The sequence below is a fragment of the Mus musculus genome, chromosome 5, assembly GCF_000001635.26.
Source record: "Mus musculus strain C57BL/6J chromosome 5, GRCm38.p6 C57BL/6J".
Classification (NCBI taxonomy): domain Eukaryota; kingdom Metazoa; phylum Chordata; class Mammalia; order Rodentia; family Muridae; genus Mus; species Mus musculus.
The window spans coordinates 143,954,869-143,974,721 of record NC_000071.6 but is presented as its reverse complement, the minus strand read 5'-3'; the positions used below and the strand labels follow the sequence as shown (position 1 = coordinate 143,974,721).

The window sequence follows — 19,853 nt, the reverse complement described above, 5'->3', positions numbered from 1 at the left end:
TTTAGCTCTGGCTATCCTGGAGCTTACTCCGTAGACCAGGCTGGCCTTGAAGTCACAGAGATCTGCCTGACTCTACCTCCTGAGTTCTGGGAGTCAAGGCATGTGCCACCAGTGTCTGGCTGAGTATTTGTTTTTTTAACTCTGGTGGTGGACGCCATGCAGGAAGAGCTGCAGGAGGCAAGTGAGCTCCCTGGAGATGACCCACCATCCGGCTCAGCTGTGACGGGTGAGCTCTGTGCGGCACAGCCCCAGAGCCTTCATCCCCGGAGTGCTTCCTGCTATTGATGTGCTTTCTCCTGTTTGTCACTGCCACACTCCTCATTCTTTTGGCTTGTGTGAGTGGACACCCGGAGACCCTCACTGCCTGTAGCCTCCTGTGATTACTTCCTGGGCGATAGCCCACTCTGTTGGGCGAGTTTCTTGCAGATCAACATGAAGATGAAAGTTCTTAAGATAATGCAGTCTAGATGAATTAAGGATTTTATAGAATTTCTGACTTAAGTAGTTTTAGGAAGTTAGTTTGATTTTAATAAATTTGGGGTATTAGGGCAGTTGATAGAAAATATAGTTAGGAAATTAGGAGAGGTGACAAAGTTTTAAGTTGGAGTTAAGAATAGAGTGCGTCCTTCCCTGATAGGACAGCAAAAGCTGCTTGAGTCGGAGAAAGAAGCGCAGTGATCGTCCATGTATTACAGGATGGAAGAAAGGAAGGAAGGAAGGAAGGAAGGAAGGAAGGAAGGAAGGAGGGAGGGAGGGAGGGAGGGAGGGAGGGAGGGGGGGAGGGAGGGAGGGAGGGAGGAAGGAAGGCAGGCAGGCTATGCTCAGGACAAGCTGATGGTAGTGGGTGTCCATGCATCACAGGCACTAATCAGGAGGAAGGAAGACTACGCTCGTGACAAGCTGGTGGTCAAAGCGAGCACACACTCTGAGTTAGGCCTGAGTTGTTTGACCCTGAGATCTTGGGATGAGGTGACATGTTTCAGTGTGCACCAGGAAATGATGAGGTTGCAATAAAGAGCAAAGAACTCTGAGTATAAGAACAGGCAACAGGTGATTAGCCAGCCTCTGGGATCAGAACTGGAAAAATAAGATGGAAGATGGAAAGGTGACCCTCTCCTTAGTACAGGCTGTTGTCAGTCAGGCACAGGGGAAACTGGCTGCTAAGACTTGGCCTGCTTGTTCTTCGTTAATCAATGACTAAAAAAATTACTGCTTTGAGGTCAAAATGAGCTTTTGGAAAGAAAGATAAGAAACGTTTAGTTAGACATATGTTTCATATAAGAAATATGTAACCAATATCCTGTTCTAAGTTCCTTTTGTGTAATGATTTTAATCTGTTTTTGTGGTGACTGTCTTTGGAAAATGTGTAGCTTGTAGCTTTGAGGTAATTTTCTTCCTAATAGAAAAAACTTTGTCTTAAGGGGTATAAAAAGGGGTGAAGAGAAGAAATAGATGCTGGAGCCTGTCTTTGTTTCAACCATTCTGTGTGTGTGTGTGTGTGTGTGTATGTGTATATGTGTATGTATATATGTGTGTGTATATGTGTGTGTATGTGTGTGTATGTATGTATATACATGTGTGTCTGTGTGTGTGTCTGTGAATGTGTGTGTATGTATATGTATATGTGTGTGTGTGTATGTATGTATGTGTGTATGTATGTATGTGTGTGTATATATATATGTATGTGTGTGTATGTATATATGTGTGTGTATGCATGTATATATGCATGTGTGTGTGTGTGTGTGTGTATATATTTCCCTTCTCTCTAACTGCTGGCTTCTGTAGGCAGTAGCCTCCTTCTGCACCTGGAGAGAACCCCTTCCCCCGTCAGCTGCTATCAGCACCGGCCCCCACGGGCTGCCTCCCCCAGTTTACCTTGTGGTGTCAAAGCTGATCTCTGACACTTGGCTTTATCTCCTTTACCCTGGCTTATTAACTCCCTCTGTCTCTAACACAGCTCACTGGAATCAGAGTGGTTTGCAGTAAGGTTCTTTTAATTTGGCAAATCTACCTTCAAGGGATATCATTGCCACTTAGAGTGATAGAACTTTAATAACTCTTCCATTTTACATGTACATTTGTATGTCTTGCCACACGTGGATTCTGGGGATCAAAGAACCCGGGTCATCAGGCTCGGGGCAAGCGCCTTTAACCATCTCAGTGGCCCTGAGTTAGAACTTTAAAACCCTATTGCTGTCTCTCCTTTTCTAGTCCTCAGGCTGTTCTTATCCTTTATGCTATAACGATGGCGGATAGGTTATTGTTGCTTAGACTGCAGTTATCTTTTGCTCAGGAAGAGAAGAACCCACAGTCACTCTTGGCGGCGTTTCTCTTTCTCCTAAACAGAGCTCCTGCCCATCGGCTTGCATCCTCCTCTTGCTCGAAGAAAGCCCTTTAACATTCCCTGGGTTTGTTGGGCTGCTCCTGAATTCCTTCAGCTTTTGTAAGTCTGAACGGTTTTTCTGTCATCTTCACATTGATATTCCCCATTATCTTACTGTGGTAAAAACGAATACAACTGAAGACTTCACATTTTGGCGAGGGAGGATGGAACATAGTCAAGAGGACACGAATCATGAAGGAGGAAATAGGAAATGAAATTATTTTACTCTGTCTTAGGTTTCCCCCTCCCATGCCCCCACCCAAGCTGATGGATATGAGAATTCAATTTCCTAGGTAACAGAGCATTTTTTTTTTGTTGTTGTTGTTCCCTAAGGATCTAGCCTGTCACTCCTCTGAGACAGTACGTGTGAAACACGGACTCTCTGTTTAGTTCTGTTGACCGTCAGTGCAACAGGAAGCAGACGTGACTGCTCACTGACCCACTCGGAAAAGTCATCTTAAACACATTTGTTTTGAGAAGGGGATTACCTGAAAATGCTCCCCACTTTTTTAATCTGCTTAACACAGTATCAAATTATTTCCTTGTAGCTTAATCTGCAAACTGTATTTCTATACATAAAACGCAGTATGGTTTTTTCAAAAAACCTTGGGTTTAGAGAGATGGCTTAAGGATTAAGAACTCTGGTTGCTCCATTTTTTGTTTTTGTTTTGTTTTGTTTTGTTTTGAGACAGGTTCTTACTATATAGCCTTGGCTCACTTGGAACTTGTTATACAATATAGAACAGGCTGATCTCAAACTCACAAAGATCTGCCTGCCTCTTCCTTAAAAAACAAACATCCTGGTGGTGGTGACCCATGCCTTAAATCCAAGCACTCAGGAGGCAAAGGCAGGTAGATTTCTGTGAGTTCAAGGCCAGCCTGGTCTACACAGAGAGTTCTAGGATACAAATATATTATATATAACATACAAATAATATATATTTACTGTAGATAGGTTATAGACTAACTTTGACTATTTAAAGCATCCAGTCCAGCGACAGGTGTTGGAACCTGACAGAGGTCCTGACAGCCTCTTACAGGCTCCTGTTTCAAAGGCTCAGTCCCCAGCGTGTGGCACTGTTTTGAAGACTGCAGCTGCTGAAGGCTGTATACACTTCTGGTTCTGAACTGAACAGTCTGCCTCCTGGTCAGGGCCATGTGAACACACAGCTACTGTGTGGTCCTCTTACCACAGTGACTTCCTTGCCACAGTAGACTGAAATCCCTCTGAACCCATGAGCCAAAGCAAGCTTCCGTCCTTCAAGTCATCCTTATTATAAAAACATGAAAGTAACCAATACAATGGCTGGATACATTGGCTAGTGTCCTTTAACTTCACTGTTTTGTTGTTGACAACGTAGGCCTGCAGTAACTTTTTTGTTTTGTTTTTTGTTTTTTGTTTTTCGAGGCAGGGTTTCTCTGTGTAGCCCTGGCTGTCCTGGAACTCACTCTATAGACCAGGCTGGCCTTGAACTCAAAAGTCCCCCTGCCTCTGCCTCCTAAGTGCTGGGATTAAAGGCATGAGCCACCACTGCCCAGCTATTTTCCCCATACTTTTAAAGTATAGTTTTGCTGGATATAGAATTTATTTGTTTTATTTATTTATTTATTTGGTTTTTTTGAGACAGGGTTTCTCTGTGCAGCCCTGGCTGTCCTGTAACTCACTCTGTAGACCAGGCTGGCCTCGAACTCAGAAATCCACCTGCCTCTGCCTCCCAAGTGCTGGGATTAAAGGTGTGCGCCACCATGCCCAGCTAGAATTTATTTTTTTTTTAATCAAACGTTTAATACTCTTGCATGAGGGACAGGTGTCACACATAGGGAAGGTTAGAAAGCAATATTTAAGGGTTACTTCTCTCCTCCCACCATATGGATTCCAGAGATTGAACTTGGGTTGTGGGTTTAGCAGCAAGAGCCTTTCTCAATAGAACCACCTCTCGGGCTTGAATATGGAATGTTGCCTTGACAGTTCTTCTTTTAGCGTCCTTAAACAGTGATTGCTCCCCCACTGGCCTCAAGGTTTATGGTGTGAAATCTAGTAATCTTCCTAGGGTTCCCCTGAATGTGGCAAGCCGCCTCTTATCTTGACATCATGGAGACTTTGTCTTTCACAGGGTAATTATGGTGTCTGTGCAATTGTCTCAGGGTCATGTGCTTGGATTTCTCTGTGTCCCTTCCACCCTTTAAGAGAGTGCACATCTGGGCTGGAGAGATGGTGCAGAGGTTAAGAGTACTGGCTGCTCTTCCAGAGGTCCCGAGTTCAATTCCCAGCAACCACATGGTGGCTCACAATGGGCTCATAATGGGATCTGATGCCCTCTTCTGGTGTGTCTGAAGAGAGCCACAGTGTACTCATATACATAAAATAAGTAAATAAATCTTTAAAAAGTAATTAGAAGAGAACAAAAAAATTTTTTTTAAAAAAGTGTGCACATCTGTCTGTTTGACCCTATAAGAGTGTGCACATCTGTCCCTTCCACCCTTTAAGAGTGCACATCTGTCCACGCACTTTGCACTCTTCCTTCCTAGTCTCCCTCTGACTTGCTTGCTCAGTTGTCCATCTCCAGCTTGCCTAGGTCTGCTGCTGGATTCTCCTTGGGAGTTTTTCCATTTCCATTTCTTATATTTTACCTCTCAGATTTCTTTTCTAAAAGGGTTTCTCACCTCTGCTGATATTTCCACTTTGCAAATACGTCACTCTTCTCTTCTTTATTTGTTTATTTTGTTGGGCAGGGACAGAGGTCAGAGGACATCTTCTGGGCATTGGTTCTCTCCTTCTGTTGTGTGGGTTCAAACTCAGGCTCTCAAGTTTAGTGGCAGGCACCTTTACCCACTGAGCCATCCTCTTGCCCCCAACCTGCTCTCTCTATAGCTCCCTTTAACAGTTTTAGCTATTTTAAAAATAAGGGTTTGATTCCTTGACTTATAAGTCTGCTGCCTCATCTTCCTCAAAGTCTTTGAGGGCTTACCTTTTCTTTGCTGGTGGCATAGTTTTCTTTGTATGCTCTGCGATTTTTGTTGTTGTTGCTGTTATTTAAACAATATTTGAATCCCATAATGTGGTATGTTGGGATATCAGAGTCTTTTCTTCCTCACAATTTGTAAGGGTTTTGTTTGTTTGTTTTTGTTTTTTTGGAGACAAAGTCTGACTAGGTAACCTTGACTGCTCTGGATCAAGCTGGTCTCAAACTCATGGAGATCCACCTGCCTCCAGTCCTCTAAAAGAACAGCAAGTGCTCTTAGCTGTTGAGCCATCCCTCCAGCCCTTCAGCTTCATTTTTGGAAGTTAGTTTTGATGAGTGTTGCGTTTCGTGTGGTTTGTTTGTTTGTTTGTTGTTCTTTTGGACGGGTGACTGAGCCTGTCTAGCACATGGGCCTTTGTGTGCATTTCAGATCTAGTGGCCTTCTTCCTTTGTGACATGGTTCCAGCACTCTCACACTGGGAATATACCTATGGAAGCCCTTGGAGGTCCTGTTCCATTTCTCTCTGCGATCTGTTCCTTGGCCTCCTGTAGTTTTTTACACGTGTATGCCCACTAAGCTGACAAGACAAGGGTTGGAGATGTCTGCAGACTTCTGGAGAAAGTCACTCCATCTTGTCTTCCCCCATTACTGTAGCATATTAAGTTGGATTGAGAGGTAAGTCTAGGCTCTACTATGTTTTAAAGTGACCACCTCTGAGGGCCAGTTTCATCTCGGGAAGGAATAGCGATGAAGCTGGAACACGTGAACTTGCAGTTTCCACAAAGTGGGGAGGGAACTAATCCCTGAGCTATAAAACTAACACAGACACTTCTCAGAATGATGCACCAAAACCTGGGAGTGAAGGTGACCCATTGGTGTCGTGGATGGTCCCTAGTCTGACATATTTGCTCCCAGCACATTACTGAGCCAGCACATCTGAGGAATGACATTTGCTGTAGTATAAGTGTCCCAGAAGAGTCATTTGTAAATTGACTTAATCTGACTGTGGTGCTTAGACAGGAGGCCTTTGGGAAATGGTTACAGTGGGATAAAGTCACCAGGCTGACATCCTGCCAGCCAGGAGGACATGACTAGATCCTAGTGCTTACGCTTCCAGGACAGCGAGCTACACCTCTGTTTTTAAACAGGGTTAACTTGCCGTCCGCACTTTGTTATAGCAGTGAGCACTCTGTCACCTGCACGTTGTAGGCAGAGTCAAGGTGGACATTCACTTGCCTGGAGAAGAGCCCCAGTCCCAGGTGGTCCCACCCCAGCTACCGGGTGTGTTGAAGAAGTCATGCTCCTCGATCGATAGGCACACCTTGCTAACATGAACATTCTCCTCGATTGATCGAGAGGCGCACCTTGCTAATGTGAACATTCTCCTCGATCGAGAGGCACACCTTGCTAACATGAACATTCTCCTCGATTGATCGAGAGGCGCACCTTGCTAATGTGAACATTCTCCTCGATCGAGAGGCGCACCTTGCTAATGGGAAATGTGGGAAAGATCAGGAAGCCCCGAGTTCCCGTGAGGAAGCCAAGGTACCTCTCAGAGGTTTGTGGTGAGAGCTGGCTCTTGGGTCAAGAGTGAGAAAACTCCTCACATGGGCAGCTCTGAAGCCTTCCCGGCTGGCTGTGGTGGGGCACACCTTTGCGGAGGTCGAGCAGGTAAATCTCTGTGAGTTCCAGCCAGCCAGGGCTACCAAGTGAGACTGTTTCAAAAGAAATAAAGGAAAGAGACTCCTACCTGCTGGGCTCAGCAGATCCCTAGAATGTCTCTTGTGGCTCCAGGCGAATGTCTCAAACATCAGAAACCTTTTCAGTCCACTAATGAGAAACCCCCTCTAAAAGTCTGTCAATGACTCAAGTCTCATTTCCTTGTAAAGCAAGGTCTTGGCTCTGCCAGGGTCTCACAGTGACCAAGGGTGTCCACCCTGTGAGTAAACCTCTCTCTCTCCGACCTGTTTAGTATTGCGTGCAGACCTATAAGCTGTCTCCTGGTATCTTTGCTCTCGGGCAGGCATCCCTCTGTGCACTAGACAGTGTCTCTCCAGTTCTGACTGAGAGTCTACCCACCGGGCTCAAGTCATGCCTAGGTTCTACACTCTACCACATTGTCTGTCACCTGGTTCAGTATCGTCTGAGTGCTGCCGTATCGGTTTGTAGTGATGTCGTCATACGGGACTTTTAGATAGGATCTAGTCATCTGGTCAAACATGCAGCAGAGAGAGAAGCATAAGAGGGCTTCAAAGAATTCCAGGAAAACCAGCTGCAATGACAAGAAGCACAGGGAGGCCTCGTTTATTCCGACACGCTGGAGTGGATCAGGAAGTGATTGGTGATTTCCGATTCATTTATTAGTCCTGTATAGGGGCTACACGAGTGTCTGGGGGGGGGGGCAGAGGCCATCTCCGAGTGTCTTCCTCTATTGCGCCCCACCTCGGCTTTTGAGATGGTGTTTCTCACTCGCTTGGGGTTCACTGATTTAGCCGCACTGGTTGACCCTCCTGTCCCCACCTCCCCAGCACTGGTTTTATGGGTGAGCACCGCCACAGCTGACTTTCTTCACGGGTTCTAGGGAGCAAACTCAGGTCCCCATGCTTGCAGGGCAAGCACTTTACCAGCTGAGCCACCTCCCCAGCCCCTTTCTAGTGTAATCCCCGATTCCTGAAAGGGCAGCTGTGTACATCTGTACATCCCCCTGGGTTTCTGTATGTGTAAATCATGTACGTTAGAGACGCGCGGCTTAAACTGGATCTGCACTGTTCCCAGCAACACTTTACAAACCTCAAGCTCGAAGTTGCTGTCAGTTCCATCGTACACGAAAGGGTTGTCCTCCGCTATCACAGTCATGAATTTGGTCGCAGTTAGGTCTTTATTTATCATCCTAAAGTCCTGTAGAAAGGTAACACCAACATAGATGCCTGTAATTATACATGGGCATATATTCTGATGTTAATGGCAGCGACTGACTGAACACCTTAAGGAAATGTATCAGAAATCAGTACCTTAAAAACTTACTATTTTAGAGCTATAATCCCAGTGCTGAGGGGGATTGCAAGTTTGAGGCCAGCCTGGGACACACATTGAGACCCTTCTTTAGATAAGAATCACCGAACGGCTGGCAAGCTGGCTCTGTCAGTAACATGTTTGCTCTGCAAGAGTGAGGACCTGAGTTCTGTCCCTACTGTTGGTGTGAAAAAGCCATCAGCACAGCCAACACCTATGGTCCCAGCACAACCCAAGTGGAGGAGGGTAGATCCCTCAGCCTTGCTGGCCAGCACCCATAGGAAGTGGCTCACAATCACTTGTGACTCCAGAGGATCCCATGTCTTGTGACCCTCAAGGGTGCCTGCACACATGTGCACATACACACAGGCACACACGTATATACACAAATTTAAATTTTTTCAAATTAATATAAAAGAAATGAGAGAGAAAGTTATTGTACTGTCTCTAGTGAAACAGCGGCTGTTAACTAACCGCTGAGGAGTGACCCCTGGGGCTGCGAAGGCCACAAGTGAAGGTCCTGGGAAGCAGAGCATTGGGTTGATGCCAGGTGAGCCACTGGTGAGTCACCGTCATTAAAAGGAAAGAGTGGCAAAGGCAGTGACCACCTGTGGCTGTGCAGAACACAAAACACCCGGATCAGTCATGTCTGTTTCTAACCGGTGCTTTCCTGGACTTGTGAGGAAAGGACATAGCCTGACATGAGGACGCAGCCGGTGAAAACCAGCATGCCCGACCTCTGTAAAGACAAATGAGTTATTTCCTCAGTAAGAAATGAGGGTGAGGAAGGAAGGGGACACTTGTGTGATATTCCACCTCCAAACCACATATTTTAAACACGTCTCCCTACATTTAGACACTAGGTTTCTCTCTCTCTCTCTCTCTCTCTCACACACACACACACACACACAATTCTGTTAAATTATTAAATACTCTTGTCTTAGTCAGGGTTTTCTATTCCTGCATGAACATCATGGGGAGGAAAGGATTTATTTAGCTTACACTTCCACACTGCTGTTCATCAACAAAGGAAGTCAGGACTGGAACTCAGGCAGGTCAGGAAGCAGGAGCTGATGCAGAGCCATGGAGGGATGTGACTTACTGGCTTGCTCAGTTTGCTTTCTTATAGAACCCAAGATTACCAGCCCAGAGATGGCACCACCCATAATGGGCCCTTCCCTCATTGATCACTAATTGAGAAAATGCCTTACAGCTGGATCTCCTGGAGGCATTTCCTCAAGGGAGGCTCCTTTCTCTGTGATAACTCCAGCTTGTGTCAAGTTGACACACAAAACCATACATTACAACTCTCTCATTAATATTTAAGTATAAATTAAATATATTATGGGCCGGGCGGTGGTGGCACACGCCTTTAATCCCAGCACTTGGGAGGCAGAGGCAGGCAGATTTCTGAGTTCGAGGCTAGCCTGGTCTACAGAGTGAGTTCTAAGACAGCCAGGGCTACAACAGAGAAACCCTGTCTCGAAAAACCAAAAGAAAAAAAAAAAAAAAAAAGAACCTGCTGATTGTTTTTTCAAACTAACAACATTGGTTCTTTGAAACAGGATCTTACTAGCTCTTGGCTGACCTTGAACAGCTGACCCTCCTGCCTTAGCCTCTCAAGTGCTGGGACTACAGGAACTTAACACCATACTTGACTTCCAAACTAAGACATTTTAAACATACTGCCTGCTGAGCAACACTTTTTATGTGTTTCCCCGTGCTGGGAACCCGAGGCAAGTGTTCCCCTGTAGTGCAGTCCTGACCCGCTGAAAATATGTTTGTATTTGGAAAGATATTTCTTTTCTTTTATGTGTATGAGTGTTTTGCCTGAATGACTGTATGCACCATATTCATGCCTGATGCCCCGGGGGAGTTCAAGAGAAGCCATCAGACCCCTTGCAACTGGAGTTAGAGATGATTGTGAGCTGCCGTGTTGGTTCTGAGACCTGAACTCGGGTCCTTGGCAAAAGCAACAAGTGCTGTCTACCACCAGGACATCTTTCCAGCCTTCGAGATATATTTTTTAATGATTTTTAGGGATGACAAGATGGCCGAGGTGGCAAATGCAGTTGCCACCATGCCTGACAACACACACACACACACACACACACACACACACCTTGAATCAATATTAAATGCAAATGTAATATAAACACTTTTAAAGTCTCTTTATGGCTTCCTCTCAGTGGCCACATGTGCATAAGATGATGATGGTGGGCTTCAGCCTTCCATCCCCGTTCTGTCACGTGTCACGCCTCTTGCTTTCACAGACTGTCTCCTGTGAAAGCATCTGGGGCCCACGAAAGGTCACCCCCATCTTCACCTCCTTAATTATGTAGCACTGATCTCTTTTCATTAAAGTCACAGTGCCCGTCAACATGAAGGCAATCTCTATCCTAAGAGATACGAAGCTTACTTTCAGCATCCAGAGGAAATATCTCATCTTCATCGTCAGCTCATAGGGTGGGGCTTCGTTGGGTCTGCAGTAGGCTGTGTAAATCTCCCAGCACTTATCAATGTAATTCATTGAGTAGAGTGTCCGCTGTTGCTCACTGAATAAGTGACCTAAAAACACAACATTCAGGAGTGATCACAGGACTGGGGGGTGTGTGGCTCAGTGGAAACAAACAAACAAACAAACAACCCTCTGTTGTATAAACAGGAGGACTAGAGTTCAGATCTCCAGCACCCCAAACCAGGTTGGGCATAGAAACCTGCCTGTAATCCTGGAAGCAGACGGGATGCCCAGAGCAAGCCTGCTAGCTAGACTAGCCACATCAGTGAGTTAAGGGCTCAGAGAGAGAGAGCCTGCCTCGTGCATGAAGAGTGATGGAGGAAGATAACTGATGATAACCTCTGGCTTACATGTGAGCAGGTGTGCACATGTGCACACACACATATGCATCTGCACGAAACGTGTCCACACATATACAAACATGCACATACACACACACACGTATGACACACACAAATATGGTTATAGAACTATTTTTTAAGATGGTAAATAGAATGATACTGTTCTTGTATTTACCTTTTACCTGACAGGCATGTGGGTGAATGTTCTCAGACATCAGTTTTGTAAAACACAGGAAGAGCGACGGGCTTCTGTTCCTATGGTGAAATGATATTGAAATTAATTATTCCACGAGGTGGAGCTTAATTCCCCTCTTCTGAAGTGTGGCCATCTGACCACTGGCCTCTAATAAATACAATATGGAAAGGGAAACAGAGTCAAGTTTACAGTAGAAAGGTCTACCTGGCCACACTTCACTCCGAGAGCACCAGCAAGAAGCCATATTGAAGTTATGCGCACTGTTGCCATTCAGTAAGAAGATGGCTCTGGCTGGGAGATGATCCAGTTAGGAAAAAACGCTTGCTATGCAAGCCCCAGGACCTCTACCTACACAGAGCTGTAGGAACATGTGTCTGAAATCCCAGAGCGCTACAGAGAGGTGGGGGACAGGAACAGGAGGATCCGTTCAAGCTTGCAGGCCAGCAAGCATGGTGTACACAGTAGCCAACCACAGAGACCTCTGTCAGACAAGGAGGAAGATGAGGACCAGACCCTGAGACGACCCTCCGACTGCCACGTAATGCTGTGGTGTCCGCGTGCCCGTGAGCCCGCACCCTCACACGTACATATGCTACACACATATATCACAAACACACATCATAAACGAGCATGGAAAAGATCTAAGGAGCTCCCACCTAGTGTTCTCTCAGCTCAGCGCAATTGGAGGAAAACACCACAGTGCAAACCCAGACTGTGAGATGCTTTACACAGTGATCAAAGAGGTTTTTTGTTTTTGTTTTTTTTTAAAGACAGGAAGGTTGTTAAAGATGGAGGCTGAGTACCTCTCAGATTGGAGGGTCTGAAATGCTTTGGAGGCAAAATGCAGTGTGAGCTCCTGGCAGAGGAGGGACCGTGGGGAATGGCAGCTCCTGGCTGGGATGCAGGGCGGTATTAGAATGTCTGCGCAGCATGTGTCAGGTGTCAATCGTCACCTTCCACCATGATTGAGAGAAGGCTGGATGCAGTGACACTGGCAGCGCTAAGTCCTTGCTTTTGGTGCCTGTACCATGGTTAGGAAGAGGCTGACACGAGGGGAGTTTGACTGCAGGATACATAGAAACTCAATGTACTTATCAGCAACTCTTCTGAAAATCTAACCATTCAACTATACATGCTGTGGTAGTCTATGCACACTGTATATATTAAATTTATATACACACATACACAGAGAGAGACACAGACAGACAGACGGACATAGACAGACAAGGTCTTCTGTTGCTCAGGCTGACCTTGAAGTCATTGTGCAGACAAAGATAATCTTAATTTCTTTTTAAGATATATTTTTATTTATGAGTCTGTGGGTATTTGTATGTATGTATGTATGTGCAGGCAAGACACGGAAGTGGATTCCCTGGAACAGGAGATGCAAAAGATGTGAGTCGCCCAATCTGGGTGCTGAGATCCGAACTCAGGTCCTCTAGAAAAGCAGCTTTTAATCCTTGAGCCATCTCTCTTGCCCCAACCCTAACTCCTGATCCTGCCTCCACCTCATGAGTGCTGGGATCACAGGCATGTGCTACTAGGTCTGTCCTATGAGGTGCTGTGGCTAGAACCCACTGCCTGTGTGTGCAAGACAAACACTCTGCCAACAGAACCACGGCCTCAGCCCTTAAATGAATATTTCTAAAAAAGTCATTAAGAAAGAATGTTCGGAGCCAAATGATGGTGGCGCATGCCTTTAATCCCAGCACTCGGGAGGCAGAGGCAGGGGGATTTCTGAGTTTGAGGCCAGCCTGGTCTACAGGGTGAGTTCCAGGACAGCCAGGGCTATGCAGAGAAACCCTGTCTCGAAAATTAAAAAAAAAAAAAAAAAAAAAAAAAAGCAAGCAACACCATGGGTACTCTGACTCAACAAGGCAGGACTGACGGTGACTGCAGAGTCACTTGGTGGGGGTTCTCCAGTGTTCATCCCGCACACAGGGCACTGAGGCTGGACACTAGCTAAACTTTGTGTCTAGTCCTTCCCATGGATAATGTGAAAACGACCGAGGGCCGTGGCTACTGGGGGGAAGAAGCGGCGCTTACTGGAACTCCTTGTGATGGATGTAGTAAGCCAGCTGCAGGAGGTAATTCAGGAATGTTCTTAAGAGTATGGTTCTAAATGGAGAGTGGATTTCTTCGATTGGGATGCCGTTATAGACTGAAATAAAGACATTGGCGAGATTAGCTACAGCACAGAAGAGCTCTGGTTACCTTATGAGACATTAACAATGTATCTTTCTATTGTGGTTGTGGTGTGTGTGTTTGTGTGTGTGTGTGTGTGTGTGTGTGTGTGTGTGTGGTACATGCACATGACTCTGTCAATGTGCACTCCTAAACATGAACAGGTACATTGAGGCTATACCAGGACATTAAGTGTCTTCCTCTATTGCTCTTTACCTTACTGCCTTGAAGCAGGGTCTCTTGCTGAACTGGAAGGCAGGCTGGCTGGCTGCCAAGCCCACCAATGCTGGGCTCACAGGCCCTGCTTGTCTAGGCCTCCTTCCTGCCTATCCCCAAGTCAACAAGAAGGCTATCTTGGGTTCTAAGAAAATTACAGGCAGCCTGCTTATGTGACTAGGTCCGTGCATATGTTAACGAGTTATTGGGGTGAGGAAGCCAGCAGGAAAATCCTTGTTGTTGTATGTGGACATAAATGAAGAAGGAAAGCTAGCACATCCCGGGAGGGATGCCCTGGTTAGAGTGCACCCCTGAGCACTCAGCCAATGAGGAGCTGGAGAAGGGATCTGTAAGGTGAGGGGTAAATTGTTTGCTTTATTTGACCCTTGTGTGTGCCAGACACCCACTCTTTTTAAAAACTGATAACACACATGCCCTGATGTGTTTGATCAAACATGTGCCCCCTTTCCCTCCCGTATCATCCCACCACCTTTCTTGCCCAACTTCATGGGCTCCTTTTTAAACACCCCCTTTCCCCTTCAAGTCTGCTTCTATGGGTGTGGGTATAGGACCATCTGCTGGAATATGGTAGCCTATCCAGGGCCACATCCCTGCGGAAAACTGCCTCTCCCTCCTCCAGCAGCCATCAGTTGCTAAGAGCTCCTGAGCCCCTCGTCCGTCCGTGTTGGGCTGGCTTGATCTTGTGCAGGTCTTGCGCATGCAGTCATGGCCACTGTGAGGTCACATGTGCCTGTCATGTCTGGAAAATGCTTTTTCACTCCACAAGTCTACCTCTAGCTCTTGGGGGGTCTTTCTATCCCCTCTTTTACAGTGATCCCTAAGCCCGACAGCCGTTCTTGCAAGACCATCATTAAATGGCTCTCGCTCAGCATGCTTTTGTCTCTGTGTCCATTTGTTTGGGTTTGGGCAGAGACATTTGCTCCTCATGCAGAGTCATCTCCCCGTAATCTCCCCACATTTCTTAGCTCGTTTCAGGGCAGCAATAGCCAAGGGAGGAAGGGAACCCGGGACACTCACCACTCAATACCCTGTCCATATCTGCCAGAGTTATGTTGTGGTGATGGAACCTGCAGTCTTTCAGGAATCTCCAGAAGTGCAGCTTTGTCATCAGAAAGGTGTTGTCCAGCGAGTGGTCACACCCGAGGCCGCTGTAGAAGCAGTAGATCCTCCTTAGCTCTGTGATGTTCCTCAGGACTGCGTATTCCACCTGAAAGGAAGGCGGCGCGTGGGGCCCAGCCATGCCTTTATTAGAACAAAACCGAGGGGCTGGAGAGATGGCTCAGACCTAAGAGCACCTGGTCCTCTTGTGGGGACCTCAGCTCAGTTTCTAGCACCCCACTGGCTGGGATGCTGTGTGTACCATATGCACAGTGGGTTGTAACAGGGCCTCAGACATTAGCAGGCCTTGAGAACTTAGCACAACTCACTCCACAATGGAAGTGCCACTGAGGCTGCGAAACTCAGCACGCAGACAGCCCGCCACCTGACAAAACCGAAACGCAGGCCCAACTCTTCCAGGTCCATATTGTTCTTGGATTGTCTAAAAATGTCCTAACCTTGCTTTATGGCTTCTGTAGTTCTGCTTCTGGCAAACTGTTCTTGTTAACTGGAGTATGCCAATCTACACCGTGGCTTTTGTGTTTAGAAGCTCACCCTGAGAAAGGCTCAGTGCCACACTGGAATCCTGAACACCCAGTGTAGTCACTGTCCGGCTATTGCCGGCTACAACCCGTGTCTATGCAGTCTTCTCTGGTGACTACTCCACAACAGGGTTCCTTTCACATTTTTAGAGTTTGAAATTTTTATGTGTATATGTGTTTTGCCTGCTCAAAGGTCAGCGTACCGTTTGTGTGTAGTGCCCGTGAAGTCTAGAAGAAGGGGTTGGAGCCCTTGTAGCTGGAGTTACAGATGACTGTTAGCTGCTATGTGGGTGCTGGGAATTGGGGTCTCTGGAAACACAGTTCTTAACCACTGAGCCACCTCTCCAGCCTCAGCATAGCAGCTTTCTTTCTTCTTCTGCCTCTTTCTTTTTTTTAAAAAAAAGTTTCATTTATCCTATTTTATATGTATAAGTGTTTTGCCTATGCATTTGTATGTGAAGCACATGTGTGATTGGTACAAAGGCATAGATCCCCTGGAACTGGAGTTCCAGATGGTTATGAGCCACCATGTTGTGTGCTAGGAACCCAGGTCCTCTCCTAGGGCCGCCAGTGCTCTTTGTAGCCATCTCTCAGCCCTACAGGGGGTCCTGATTCCTAGGGTGTCCAGCATTTCCTGACCCCACCTTCTATGAGTGAGGGGTGATCTCAGCCTTGGTCCCCAGCTGGCTCTGACTGCTGGTGACTGGACTCCTATAGGTTCTAAGGCCCCGCCCGGGCAATGCTGCCGAGTCCTGCCCTCTGGGCTACCTTTCTCTCACAAAGCCTGCTCACTTGCAGATTGAGACGGTCTAGACTAAAAGAGTGTCTATAATATGTGTGTACTGGTGATGGGGGTTACCTGCTTCTTTTCCTCCTCCTGGCTTTCCTCGGGGTACATGTCCAGCAACAGAGTTAAGTCCAGCTCAATACTCGTTCCTAGCACAGAACGGCTTTCGCTGCCATCCAACTTCCGCAGGGTCTCTAAGGAATGAAGCAAACATGGTGGGCGTGGGGAGGTGATTATGGGAAGCAAGGGTAAACTCCTCTAATGTGGGCTGGAGAGATGGTTCAGCAGTTAAGGATGCTCGTGGACAGGCCACTCAGAACTGCCGATAACATCAGCTCCAGGGGATCCAGTACCTTCTTCTGGTCTCTGAGGTACCCACAGACATGTATATGTATATAAATACAAGTAAATCTTTAAAAGGAGTCCTTCCAGAGTCACATGAGAACAGTTGTCTATCAAAATGTAATAGGAGAGTATTCAGGCATTGTGGCATAGGCCTATATATCAGCTGTGGAGGGAGCCAGTGATCGTAAGTTCAAGGCCAGCCTGGACAACTTACACTCCTTTTCAAAGTTAAAAGGCTGAGGGCCGCTGTGATGCTCAGTAACTAAAGGTGCTTGCTGTCAAAGCTGATGACCTGTACTTGACCTCTGGGACCCACATGGTGAAAGGACAGATGGATTTCCCCATGTCCTCTCTCTGCCTGCAACATGCACACAGACAAACACAACAAGTAAACACAACAGTTCCTCCCACAGTAATGAGACACAAGCTCTTCACTCAGTAGCTGAACGTCAGCCTAGCTAACGTAGCTCAGCTGGTGGAGGGCTTGCTGAGCACACAGCAAGCCCAGCTTCCATCCTCAGCACCACAGTGGTGCACTGTCACCCCAGCACTTGGGAGGTAGAGAGGAAGCTCAAGATTGGACTTGGCTATTGAACAGAGAGTTCAAGGCCAGCTTGCCGAAACAAACAAAAACAAACAAGTATAACATTGAAGGAGACTTCTATTTTTCTAAAGCAGTGGGTGGATCTTAATGAATGAAAACTATAGGTGAGATGGTAATTTAGGCCAGTCAGGAGCAGAGATCTGGTGCTGGCCCTGATCCCTCACAGCACACACGCCAGTTGCAGCTTGGCCTCCCAGGTATTCAGACATATCCAGCTTCACAGGTGAGACCTCAGACCCCGCTCAGAGACCCAGCAACCCATCATACCGGGGAAGCAGATTCCCTCACTCAGCCGCTCAGGCTCAGCCGGAGACCCAGGTGCTTTCTGGCTCCCACCTGTGCCAGCTGGGAGCAGAGACTTGATCTCACACAGAACACACACCAGTGGCAACTCTACCCCTCAGCTTGACTCCCCAGGATCACAGGATCACAGGTAGGACAGGTTGCAGTCTGAGACCAGGAGGCCAGATAACACCAGAGATAACCAGATGGCGAGAGGCAAGCATAAGAACATAAGCAACAGAAACCAATTCTACTTGGCAACATCAGAACCCAGTTCTCCCACCACAGCAAGTCCTGGATACCCAAACACACCCTTAAAACAAGATTCAGATCTAAACTCTCATATCATGAAGATGATAAAGGACTTTAAGAAGGACATAAATAACTCCCTTAAAGAAATGCAGAAGAACACAAGTAATCAGGTAGAAGTCCTTAAGGCAGAAACACATAAATCCCTTAAAGAAATACAAGAGTATGCAATCAAACAGGTGAAGGAACTGAACAAAACTGTCCAGGATCTAAAAATGGAAGTGGAATCATTAAAGAAAACTCAAAGGGAGACAGACAGCCCTGGAGATGAAAAACCTAGGAAAGAAAACAGGAGTCACAGATGCAAGCATCACCAATAAAATACAAGAGATAGAAGAGAGAATATCAGCAGTAGAAGATACAAGACATAAACACAATAGTCAAGAAAAATACAAAAAGCAAAAAGCTCCTATGGCAAAACATTCAAGTAATCCAGGACACAATGAAAAGACCGAACCTAAGAATAATAGGTACAGAAGATAGTGAAGATTCCCAACTTAAAGGGCCAGCAAACATCTTTAACAAAATTATAGAAGAAAACTTTCCTAACCTAAAGAAAGAAATGCCCATAAACATTCAAAAAGTGGACAGAACACCAAACAGATGGGACCAGAAAAGAAATTCCTCTTATCATATAATAATGAAAACACCAAATGCACAGAACAAAGAAAGAATACTAAAAGCAGTAAGGGAAAAAGGTCAAGTAACATATAAAGGCAGACCTATCAGAATTACACTTGACTTCTCCCCAGAGACTATGAAAGCCAGAAGATCCTGGGCAGATGTTATACAGACACTAAGAGAACACAAATGCCAGCCCAGACTATTATACCCAGCAAAACTCGCAATTATCATAGATGGAGAAACCAAGATATTCCAAGACAAAACCAAATTTAAACAATATCTTTCTACCCTACAGGGGATGATAGAAGGAAAAGTCCAACACAAGAAGGGAAACTACACCCAAGAAAAAGCAAGAAATTAATCTTTTGACAGCAAACTCAAAAGAAGAGAAACACAAACGTAATTCCAACTCTAACAACAAAAATAACAGGAAGCAACAATCATTGGTCCCTAATATCTCTCAACATCAATGGACTCAATTCCCCAATAAAAGGACATAGGCCAACAGACTGGATATGTAACCAGGATCCAGCATTTTGCTGCATACAGGAAAACACAGAGTCAAAGACAGATATTCCCTCAAAGTAAAAGGTTGGGAAAAACAATTTCCAAGCAAATGGTCCCAAGAAACAAGCTGGAGTAGCCATTCTAATATCCAACAAAATAGATGTTCAATCAAAAGTTATCTAAAAAGATGGGGAAGGTCATTACATACTTATCAAAGGAAAAATCTACCGGGAGGAACTCTCAGTTCTGAACATCTATGCCCCAAATTAAAGGGCACCCACATTTGTAAAAGAAACTCTACCAAAGCTCAAAACACACATTGAACCTCACATAATAATAGCAGGAGATTTCAACACCCCCATTCTCACCAATGGGCAGATCATGGGAAAAGAAACTAAACAGAGACACAGTGAAACTAAAAGAAGTTATGAACTAAATGGATTTAACAGATATCTATGGAACATTTCACCCTAAAACAAAAGAATGTACCTTTTTCTCAGCACCTTATGGTACCTTCTCAAAAACTGACCAAGTACTCGGACACAAAACAAACCTCAACAGATATAAGAACATTGAATTAATCCCATGTGTTCTATCAGACCACCATAGACTAAGGCTGGTCTTCAATAGCAACAAAAACAACAGAAAGCCCATATATATATGTGGAAGCTGAACAACTATCAATTCAACTTGGTCAGGGAAGAAATAAAGAAATAAAGACTTTTTAGAATTCCATGAAAATGAAGGCACAACATATCCAACCTTATGGGACACAATGAAAGCAGTGCTAAGAGGAAAACTCATAGCTCCGAGTGCCTCCAAAAAGAAACTGGAGAGAGCATACACTAGCAGCTTGATGCACACCTGAAAGCTGTAGAACAAAAAGAAGGAAATACACCCAAGAGGAGTAGATGGCAGGA

At 45.8% G+C, this 19,853-nt stretch overlaps 1 protein-coding gene and 1 long non-coding RNA gene across 7 annotated transcripts in view; one reads left to right on the top strand and one right to left on the bottom strand.

Annotated features, from left to right (window-relative positions):
• Positions 1-19,853, top strand: part of Gm17135 — a 30,596-nt gene that overhangs the window by 6,253 nt on the left and 4,490 nt on the right. Inside the window, exon 2 of the long non-coding RNA XR_001785016.2 lies at positions 2,347-2,443. This is a non-coding gene — a long non-coding RNA (predicted gene 17135). The remainder of the gene's footprint in view (positions 1-2,346; positions 2,444-19,853) is intronic.
• Positions 1,977-19,853, bottom strand: part of Pms2 (PMS1 homolog2, mismatch repair system component) — a 62,845-nt gene continuing 44,968 nt past the window's right edge. For 3 of the 6 annotated variants that reach the window (XM_030254204.1, XM_017320712.2, XM_030254201.1), the window contains 8 exons: positions 16,335-16,456; positions 14,853-15,042; positions 13,461-13,575; positions 11,394-11,473; positions 10,779-10,927; positions 8,138-8,245; positions 7,476-7,619; positions 1,977-2,525 (listed from right to left, as the gene is read on the bottom strand). In XM_030254204.1, the coding sequence (XP_030110064.1) occupies positions 2,490-2,525; positions 7,476-7,619; positions 8,138-8,245; positions 10,779-10,927; positions 11,394-11,473; positions 13,461-13,575; positions 14,853-15,042; positions 16,335-16,456 (944 nt within the window). In that variant the 3' untranslated portion in view covers positions 1,977-2,489. Of the gene's footprint in view, positions 2,526-7,097; positions 7,620-8,137; positions 8,246-10,778; positions 10,928-11,393; positions 11,474-13,460; positions 13,576-14,852; positions 15,043-16,334; positions 16,457-19,853 lie in introns of all 6 variants that reach the window. The other 3 variants (XR_003955596.1, XM_030254202.1, XR_003955595.1) reach the window with 3 other exon arrangements.